This window comes from Gracilinanus agilis, chromosome 2 (assembly GCF_016433145.1).
Source record: "Gracilinanus agilis isolate LMUSP501 chromosome 2, AgileGrace, whole genome shotgun sequence".
In the NCBI taxonomy this organism is placed as follows: Eukaryota; Metazoa; Chordata; class Mammalia; order Didelphimorphia; family Didelphidae; genus Gracilinanus; species Gracilinanus agilis.
The window spans coordinates 685,270,981-685,281,847 of NC_058131.1; the positions used below are offsets into that span (position 1 = coordinate 685,270,981).

Consider the following 10,867-nt stretch of genomic DNA (forward strand, 5'->3'; position numbering starts at 1 on the left):
CCATTTTCCTCAAAATCTCAGTTTTGAACTCTTCCATAGCTTGTGAGGAGTTTTCCTTATTTGAGGAGGGTCTGGATGCTTGTTTGTTCTCCTCCTCTGTTTGCTCGGTTGTCTGGATTTTCTCTGTGTAAAAGTTGTCGAGTGTTAAAGACTTCTTTTTCTTGTTGTTAATCTTTCTCTTCTGAACTTCCTGAGACTGGGTAGCCATCGTTAGCCCAGCAGCTTCTCAGGTTTATCCTCGAGCTTGGGGTCTGTCCGCGGTCTTTTGGCTCCTGAGGTCTGAGTTCTGGTTTTTTCCAAGGTCAAGCCCCCTGGTGGACCCCCTTGCTTGATCCTCTGCCAGAGGTTTCTTTACAAGTCTCAGGGTGCTGCTTCCACAGTCGTATACCCGTCTGCACTGGTTGCCCACTCAGGGTTTCAGAGCTTTAGCTTGTGGCTGTGTCTGCCTCCACCCACGCCTCCGCCCATGCCTGCGCTCTCAGCCTGTGCTCTGCGCCCTGTGTCCGCTCTCTGCGGCCTGCTCCCACGCTCAGATTTTGTGTGCGTTCGTTGGCTTTTTGGGGTCCTAAATCTTGCTGCTCTCAGGAACAGGCCCCGGAGCTGCCAATGACTCGATGGGTGCCCCAAACTCGCTCTATTTCTTTTTAGCTGGCTTTGGCGCTATAGGTGTTGTGTGTGGAGGGGGCGGGGGTGGGGTGGTTGCTCAGCCCGCGATTCAGTGAGAGCTGTTTCACCCCTTTATAGCATGGAAATGCCTAGATTCCATGTACCTTCCACGCTGCACCCTATTGTGGGGTTCCTCCGTTCGTCTGGACTTGTTTGTATGTCCACTTGAGGAGTTTTGTGTGTTTCGGTCAGGAGAGGTTAAGAGCTGCTTCTTACTCTGCTGCCATCTTAACCAAGAACCAGAACTGGCAATCTGGATATGGGAATATCCTGAAGGAGTCAAAGGAAGGTCCAGAATTCATAACTTTAAATTCTAATCTCTTCTTTCCAGTTTTGGCATGGTTAATGCAAGAAATATTGTATATCAATAGCAGTTAATTTTTAATGACAATAATGGGATGTGTTCATCCTGAGTATATTAATTCTTGATTTGAGTGCTATAATTTCACATTTTTTTAAGCAGTTATTTATTTCTAGAGAAAAGGCTTTTCTTATTAACATGTATGTGTCCTGGAGTATAAGAAAGCTAATTTTAGTTTGGTAAACAGCAGACCTGACTAGTTCCTGCGGTTGTTGCAAATGGACAAGAAATATTTGGGAAACTGTTTCATGTTAAATGGTAAAAAAACTGAGCGTTTTAAACTGAACCACCAAATTCCTTTTAGAAGTGGCTTTGACCCTAGATCAAAGCAGATTAAGGTCATAGATGAGGGAAATTCAATTTGTGGAGCCACAAGTGAAATTAGAGTAAGAAGCAAAATAATGGGGATGGATAGCCATTGCAATTTAAGTACTTTATTCTGATTTAAAAGTAATCTTATTTTATTTTATTTTTTTTTAACCCTTAACCTCTGTGTATTGCCTCCTAGGTGGAAGAGTGGTAAGAGTGGGCAATGGGGGTCAAGTGACTTGCCCAGGATCACACAGCTCGGAAGTGTCTGAGGCCAGCTTTGAACCTAGGACCTGATTTAAAGGTAATCTTGAGTTTTTCCTTAATAATCCTAAATTTTGTGTTTGGTGAGAAATGTTTTTGGATTTTACTTTTTCAGAAGGAAAAAGACCATGAACTGTAGCCCGATTTTTGGAGGTTTTTTTTTTTTTTTTTAGGTAAAATTTCCAGAGTGCAACCATTACTAAGATAAGTTTTTTTTCTTTTAAAGACTAGTGAATCCTGAGGATTCCCCTCTGTCCATATGATGTATTTTTTTTTTTGTTTTTTTGTTTTTTAAATTTCTGGTAAGTTTGCTCCAATATGGAGAAGAGCTAAGGCAAGTGAAAAGAATGATGAAGAAGAAAGCAAGTTTGATGTGAGAAACTGAAAAAGGCCATGAACCCTCTCTCAGACATGAATCTGTGCCCTCAGCTATGTCCAGCTGCCAAATCGTGACCAGGGGAAGGTCTGGATCAGCCTCAATCTCTCTTTGCAGGAGAGCCACCGAGACCAGTCAGACTTTCCAAAGGAACTCTGTCACCATGGAGACACAAAAGAGCAGGGCCATTTCTTTGAGAATCTAAGAAATCAAAGACTCCTAAGCCATGGAGAAAGTGATCCGGGCACTAGACACCAATGTGCGAAATTCTGCAATACAGAGCTTTAAATACCAACTTTCCTATTATATTTCTGTCAGCAAGATGTTCCAGGGGAGTTATGGAGACAGGAAGACCTGAGTTCAAATTCTTCCTCAGGATGTTATTAGCTGTGTAGCTTTGGGTAAGGTATTTAATGGTTGTGACTCTTTTTAACCTCAGTTTCCCTATCTGTCAAGTTGGCACAATAAGAGGACTTGTCTCACAAGGTTTTTGTAAGGATCATATGAAATGTCCCATGGAAAGATTTGTAAGTCTTAAACTGCTCTATCAATGTTTGCTGTTATACATGGTCCTGGAAAAACTCTCTGATGGTCAGAAAAGGAGCCAAGTTTCTGATTAGCATCAGTGAGGGAAACCGTAGGTTGCCTTTACTTTGGGAAAGAGCCAATAAAGAAGAGCGGCATCTCTGTACTAGTATTTGTCTTGGGAAGTAGAAAGAAAAAGGGGAGGCAGGGAAACGTTCCCCATGGAGATACCCCAGGTAAAGGCTTTATAAGTCATAAAATGCTTAATAAATATTAGCTATTAAATCCCTCTGAAGGACACGGTCCTACAAAACTGCTTTGATAGTTGGCAAAGGAGCCAAGTTTCTGATCAGCAGCAGTGAGTGACATTGCAGGCTGGTTTTGGCAAAGCAAAGGAGGGGCTGCATCTCTGCAGGGTAATTTCTATGGGGAGGAGGAAAGAAAAAAGAGGGACAGAGACAGGAAGCCCCCAAAGAGGGCCCTGGAAGCTCTCTGATGCCTACGGTTGGTGGTAGTACTTACATCTGCTTCTAAAGGCTTGCTGAAGCTGTGGCATCTCTCTTCCTTGTAGAGGTTTTCATCAGAAATAATGGAACTTTCCCAGTGAAACAGGGCTCTAAGGTCAAATAAGAGCCTCCGTGACACTGACTCTGTCTCTCTCTCTCCATCCCTAATCTTAACCTCTCTCTCCATCCTCCATCATCTGAGGTGCTCTGTCCTCAGGTTGCTGCCCAGGAAACCCATCTGTGTGACACAAACTAAGCCTCCTCTGGGCCTTTTCTGGATAGAAAAATTTCCTTTCCTGGCCCATTCCCCCTAAACCTTACTCCTACCTAATTGTTTTCTTGGGAAGCAACTAGGTAGGGAAGGGAATAATTATTTATATAGCAATTACTATGGAACACATCCTGTCCTAAATACTTTTCATAAACATCTGATTTGATGCTCCCCAAAACCCTGTGAAGTAGGTGAGGTTATTAATCTCATTTTAGAGTTGGGGAAACTGAGGCAAAATGGTTAATTGAGTTGTTTCAGGTCACACATCATTTGTCAAAGACCAAATTTGAATTCAGATCTTCCTAACTCAACCTTTCAAACTCAGAACCATTTCCTGCCTCAGAAGCATCTACATCCTAAAATGTTTTTTCCTGGGTGGTGCTCACATTCTAAGAGGAGGAATACTGGAGACACACAAAATGGTTATATGCACATTTAAGGATATATGTCACAGGGTACATAACTAAAAGAATATATACATTCTCAGAAAGGAGGAAATCAAGAAGAGCTTCAGGGAGGATCACTCATGTATCTTGAAAGGAAGGAAGAGTTTCCAGAGGATAAGGAGAGGCGAAAAGGCATTTCAAGAATAGATACAGAGGACTGGACCCTCATGCAATGGCCTGGAGGTAGGAACTGGGAAATAGGCTCTAGGGAAACTTTCCTCTTCAGAATGAATTCTGGATTATTAGAGAGAAGTAGTATGGAATATTTGGAGAGAAGCTCCTAAGTTGTTGAGGGTCATAACATGGAGGATGACCATATTCTCACAAAACATCCCTTTGAAATATAATCAGAGCAAGAATCCGGTACCATGTGAGATCATAATTTTGATCCAATGTGGCGATAATGGCATTTTATTATTACAGGTATAGATAATTTAATATTAAATTACATTAAATATTTTAATTTAATTAAATATCACTAATGTTCTATTTAATAAATTAAAATTGATATTAAAATATAGAGTAATTTTAGTGAGGTTGGAGAGTGAATTGATTATGCTTTGAATAATTCATAGCCTCCCATTCTTTCCATTTGGCAACTTACACTCTGTTTATATGATACTATTTGTCATTTTTTGAATGTGTTATATTTCCTCTTTGTTATTGCGAAATGATTGCAATCATCCTCTATATAATCCTGACCTGGCTCCCTGTAGGGCCAACAGCTCTGTGGAAGAGAGGCTGCTGAGACACCATGGTAAGTAAAAGGCTCTTGTTGGAAAGGGAAGGGAAGGAATAATTTTGCTGTTTTTTTGGGAAGTGGGCATTTGGATTTCTGCTGAAAGCTGCCAGTGCTCACTACAGCTGCTTGGTGGTTTTCCTCATGGGCTCCCTGAAGAGAGGCAGCATAATATAGTGCATGGGCAGCTGACCTGGGAGTCAGAAAGTCCAGGGTCCTGGTCCTGCCTCTCATATATATATATATAATTTGTCAATCTCCTGCTTAACTATCTCAGGTTAAAAGAGCAAAGCAGGTCATCTGCCTTGGTAGAGACAATTTTTCCTCTGCAATCCCCTAATATCCATTAAATCTTAGATATGTTATTAATTTTTTAAACTCAATTATAAACTGTCCCATGGCATAATTACTACCATGGTGTGCCAAACCTAAAGTCTGATTGCCATAATGTCCCTCTCCCAGATCCCCAACCCAGCAAGAATCTACCTACTCCCCCAGTAAGCCTGAACCCATTGTCAGGCAGTACTTTGTGTCAACATCCCCTTCCCTATCGATTTCCCTCCTTCTTTCCCAAACCTATTTTCTCTCCAAAGAAATCTGTTCCAAGTACAAGAATTCATAGTCCTGATCTGACTTCAACTGTGGCAGGTGAATGCGATGATGCATTAAAAGCCTTTATGATGTGACAAATACGAGGAAAGCAGGGAAATCTGGAGAAATTTGAATGATATGATGCAGAGTATAGAAAGGAGGAAAATAATGCTGATAAGTAGTATAATATAGAATTGATACTCATTATTGGTTCCATGTGAGAAGAGCACTAGGCAATTGGGGTTAAGTGAGTTGCCGAGAGTCCCACAGATAGGAAGTTTCTATGGCCAGATTTGACCCAGGACCTCCCTTCTCCTGGCCTGGCTCCCTAGCTACTGAGACACATAGAAAACCCTAAATGTGTTTTTTCTTAATAATAGCAACTTTATTGTGAAAATATTCAATAGGCAAAAGCAGTAAAAATAGCTATCCTTCATATGATATCTACTATGCACCAGGCATTAATTATTATCTCATTTAATCCCTATAACACCCACTGAGAGGTAAGAGCTATTATCTCCATTTTACAGTGTAGGAAACTGAAGCAAACAAAGACAAAAGTGCCTTGGCCAGGGCTACACAGCATTTTTTTTCTCCTGTCAGAAAAGTGAGTGACTCTGGAGACAGGAGGTAATATACTCAGTGGGGCATTGGATATTTAGAGGCAGATGCCATTAGTTGGTGGATAAGAACAAGTCAAGTCTTGTCAGAGTTTTGTCAAGGCCTCAGTTTCTTGATCTGTAACATGAGAATGCTGGAATCACTAACCTAGAAGTTCCTCTCTAGCTGTAAATTGATGGGGCTGGGACCAGAGAGACATGGGTTGTACTGGGTTGGTTGACTTTGCTGTGCTGTTTTCTGTCTTGTTATCATTATTGTAGTTAACAGCTCAAAGCACTCTTTGAATCTTCTGTCATTTGATCCACACAACAACCCTGGGAAGCTATCATTTTCCCCATTTAACAGATAAGGAAAGTGAGGCAGAGTTGCTAAATGACTTTTCAGGGGACACACAAGTAATTGTCTGAGATTAAATTTGATGACTTCACCTCCAGTGTCCTAATGACTGAGCTACCTTGTATTTACAAAAATACCAAGGTTTTTCAGACAAAAACAAGAAAAAGAAAATACAAAATCAGCGCCCATACTTTTTTTTAGGAAAAGCAACTAATTCTTTATTTAAAGAAACATTAACCAGTAGAACTCATTCATCTCATCCAGAATCTTACAAACAAATATGGGAGGACCTGGCATAATGTGGGATCTTTTTGTACACTGTAACTTTGCTAAAGTTATTGAACCATCATGTCATCTGAAAAGAGTGATAGTTCTGTTTTCTCATTGTCTACTTTGATCCCTTCGATTTATTTTTCTTCTCTGATTGCTACTGCTATCATTTCTAGTATTGCAGTGGTGATCATGAGCATCCCTGCTTCACTCTGGAACTTATTGGGAAGGCATCTATCTTATTCCCATTGCTGATGATACTCCAGCAGCCATATCTTAAAGGCCTCTTCAGACAGATGAGAGAAATGGTTATTACTCTTTTCATCCATGGAACTTACTGAACTACTCCTTGTGGTTCTAGAGCACGGGGGCAGGAGACCACATCACCTTGGGCTTTTTAAGACAGACTTGAGCAGCGTGGTAGTGATCATCACGGCTCTTCTTTCCTCAGTCCGGCTTTCCCATCCCTATAGGCTTGTGCCCACAAGGGGTGGACATGGTAGGGGAAGAGCTGGTTCTAAAGGCTCTAGTGTGGCACCACCAGTTTCCTTTTTCAGTCAAATGCCCAGATATATTCAGGGGAAATCTTCTGGGCCTCAGGGTTCTCATCCACACTGCTTATTCCATGTGTAGCTGAGATTAAGTCTTAAAGGAAGAGTTCATTGCTGGGAAGAAGGTGAGTATATCGGGAGGTAAATGTTGAAAAAAATAGAGAAGATGGTCATAAATTAAAAAAACAACAACAACCCTGTTATTCTTTCACCTGACTAGTCTTACATCTTTCTTTCTTCTTTTTTTAAAAATAGAATGCTATACTAGTGGTTCTCCTTACTTGGACTATTGTTGTGACATTATGTGATGATTGTACCTTTACTCCGTTGGAGGCCACTGTAGGGAATCAACCAAAAGGTAAATTTTTGACCACCATTTCCTATTTCTAGGAATAAGAGGAATTATTTAGTATGCAAAAAATTGACTGGGCCAAGTTTAAACAGTGTATCTGTGTCCATTGGTCCCAAGATCCATGGGATGGAAATAGTAGGCAAAGGGTGGGAAAAATGGTTTTAAGCTATAGAGGTGCCTGAGATGGAGAAAAGAGGCAACTGTTGAAACACACATAAAAGGTCTTTCATCCTGAATCTCCTTCTATTCTAAAATGCCAAGATATGACTTCTATGTAGGTTATATTTCTACAAGGAAGCATGGAGAAAACTAGTTTTGGAGTCAGGAAGACCTGAATTTAAATCCCACCTCTGGCCCTTGGCTTCCTTTGGGCTGCTGGGCCAATGAAGAGATCTCTCTGGGCTCAGGCACTTACCTAGTCACTCAATTCAACAAGCACTTATTAAACATGTCCTGGGTGCAAAATGTTGCAGCTTCAAAGACAAAATTTATCATGGAAGAAAATCAAGAAGGAAATAAAAAGAAACCCTAAGAAAAATTCTTGCCTTCATGGATTTTATGTCTCACTATTGATTTGTTATCACATATCTTCCAAGGAAGGTTATTGGGATTTCCAGTTGTTGGTATGAAGGCTTATTAAGTGATTTTAGGGCTGTTGTTGACTTGATGGGCTGTGAAGTTTTGAAGGATGTTGCCAAGAGAAACTGTAGAACTTCCTTTGGAAGTCTTTAAAAATGACCCAGACTGGAGCAGCTAGATGTCTCAGAGGACAGAATGATAGACCTAGAGGTGGTAGATCCTGCTTTCAAATCTGTCCTCAGTCACTTCCTAGCTGTGTGACCCTGGGCAAGTCCCTTTACCTTCCCCAATACCTAGGACTTATTGCTCTTCTGTCTTTGAAGGGATAGACAATATTGATTCTAAGACGGAAGGAAGAATTTTTAAAAAATGGCCCAGATTTTCCATTGTTGGGATGTTTTGATGTGCCATTCAAGATAACCTTAAAAACTTGGTAAAATCTTTTCTAGAGACATTATTTGCACTTTAACAGAGGATTTGCTGTATGTTCTGTCTTAGGTTGCAGTGATGCTCAAGGTGTATTTCATTACTTACATAGTACCTGGAGAACTGATAACTGTGAAATATGTGATTGTCTTGAACAAGGAATGGAGTGCTGTAGCATGTGAGTTCAAAGCGAACCCTAAATGGACAGACATGAAATCATAGCATCCTTGAGTTGGAAGGGACTTCTGAGACCATGAAGTGGAACTGGCCTGGGAAATAGAAACCCTCGCCTAATAAGTGGCCATTTGGCTTTTGTTTAATCTCTTTAGTTAGGGTAACTCTTCCTCCTTCTGGAGAGTTTTCAGGGTTTGGGAGCTTTCTTCACTTTGCACTTCAAAACAGACTCTTCTAAACTTTCATCCAGCAATCTCAGTTCTGCCCCTTGAGGCCGAGCAAGCTGAGCAAGTCTCTTCTCTCTTCTCTGAGCCAAACATTTCCCTTCTTTAACCTAGGATTCCTCCATTGATCCTTTTAGGGCACGTTTTAATTCTTGTCATTTGGGATCTCCTGTAAATATGCGATGGAATATGACATTTTGGATGTGATTCCATCAGGACAGGGTACAGTAAGACTAACCTCCCCAATGGAAACAATGCATCGAGCATTGCAATTGGTATTGTGAAGGCCTGTGTTCAAAACTTTGCTCAGACACATGCATTTCATCTGTGTGATAGTGGGATAATCATTTGATGTCTGTCAGTCTCTATTTTCTCCTCTTAAAATAGAGGAGTTTAGAGTTGATTACTTTTAAAGTACCTTCCATTTTTAATGTAGCATTTATAATTCTTTTCTATTTAAATTAGTATTTGCCACCTGATTATCTGTTTGACTCTGGCCAAGTCCCTTGACTCTTCTCAGTTTCATATTTCTTTTTTGTCAAAAAAAATGGAGAAGGAGAAGGATGAGGAGGAGGGGGAGGGGAAGGAAAAGAAGTGAAGCAGGAAGAGGAGGGAGGAGCAAGAGAAAGGTTTAGACTTGATGACTTCTAAGATCCATTAATATTTGAAATCTAGGATATGTAATACTTTTTATATTTAAATCTCAAAAATTGATGATCTGCGCAACTTGACCAAGTCACTTGACCTCTTAGTCTCACATTAGTGTCATATATTTAAAAAATAATGAAGTTTGGATTTAGGTATTTTCCTTTTCTGAAATTGAAGTTCTATTAGTCTTCTCTATTCAAATCCAAGATGAGAAACTTATTAGCCAGGTGACTGAGGACAAGTTTGGTTTTTAACTCTCAGCTTTAGAGCATACTAACTATCACCTTTTGGGCTCTTCATCTATACTTGTGGGAGGATTAGAATAACTTCAGATGTGGTTGCGGAGAGAGAGTAGTTCATGATTAGAGGCTGTTTGGAATAGGGTAATAGTCTTAATAAATTTTTCATCAGTTCCCAAAATCCACCCTAATCTTTGCCCATTTTTTTCTCCCAACAGTACTATGAGGGCTGTTGGGTATGACGAAAATCAATGTGAGGAAGTTTTCGACAGATGGTTATGTCTTTTCAAAGCTGTAAAGAAAGAAAATCCCTCTCAACATTGTGAAGTCTCAGAATATGTTCATTAGCCATTCTACATAGGAGTCATCACCTCCCAATGGAACTTGTCCTCACTTCAAGCAATGACTCTCTCCCTGGAATTCAGAATAACAGGAGGCTGTGAGACCTTGGATTTCCATTCTACTTAAGACCCTGTTAAGTCTTAGGCACCCTGATTCAGTTCACAGAGTTCACCTCCCTGGCTTCTGAAATCCTTTAGACACCTAGGTTGTACACATATCTCCTGTGACCTGTTGTCTAATGAATATCTTAAGAAAATATATGTTCCTATAGTGTGAAATGGAATTCTGCTCTTTTCCTTTATAGCAATCAATGTCCAAACTCATAACAGTAGTGGCAGCTTTTTTATGGTCTTTCTCTGAGGTAATCCCTAGGATGTACTCTGAGACTCAAAGGTTCAACTTTTTTTTTTGTATCTACTCACCTCCCAGATCTGAGTTTGAGAATCCTGGGACCACAGACCTGGTAGAATCAAGATTCCAAATTATCTAGGAGAAAATAGAAAGAGAGCTACCATGTTCAAGGTGATATATTTAACAATGATGATGACTTTCAGCTGGGTAGTATCACAAAAGATATCAAGTATGTGTAGGAGTGATAGGCCCTCTGAGTTATAAGACCCCAAGTAAAGGATCAAATACATTTATGATACGTGAATGAACTAGGAATGACCTAGGGCTGAACCTAAGACATGTCTGGGCTAAGAAGGTTGTGTTTAGGCTAACAGAACATGTTTGGGCTAGCAGAAGAGATGTCATCTTGTGTATGTTTTCATGTATGTTATGGATACTCCTGAATCCTCCATTAACAGGGCACATTGCATCCAATAAATCAATATCTTGACAGGATGCATTGTTCTCCTCAAGACACTCTGTGATTGGCTCTCTGTTACTATGAAAATATTGCCTGTATCCATGTGGATGGATATTTTGGGGTAGTAACGCAGCTGCCTAAAAATGTCATCCCTCCCTTCAAAGAATTTGCCTTTGATTACCACTGCATCACTGGTCTTCCTGGTCCTTCATTCACCTCACCAATTCCAGAAGACCCCAG

General features: G+C 40.4%; 1 protein-coding gene across 1 annotated transcript in view; it reads left to right on the forward strand.

Moving 5' to 3' along the window:
- The window catches only part of LOC123234374 (beta-microseminoprotein A1-like), a 164,416-nt gene extending 154,594 nt beyond the window's left edge, over nucleotides 1–9,822 (forward strand). The window contains exons 3-5 of the mRNA XM_044660278.1: nucleotides 7,088–7,190; nucleotides 8,262–8,367; nucleotides 9,693–9,822. Of these exons, the coding sequence (XP_044516213.1) occupies nucleotides 7,088–7,190; nucleotides 8,262–8,367; nucleotides 9,693–9,822 (339 nt within the window). The remainder of the gene's footprint in view (nucleotides 1–7,087; nucleotides 7,191–8,261; nucleotides 8,368–9,692) is intronic.
- The last annotated feature ends 1,045 nt before the right edge of the window (nucleotides 9,823–10,867 follow it).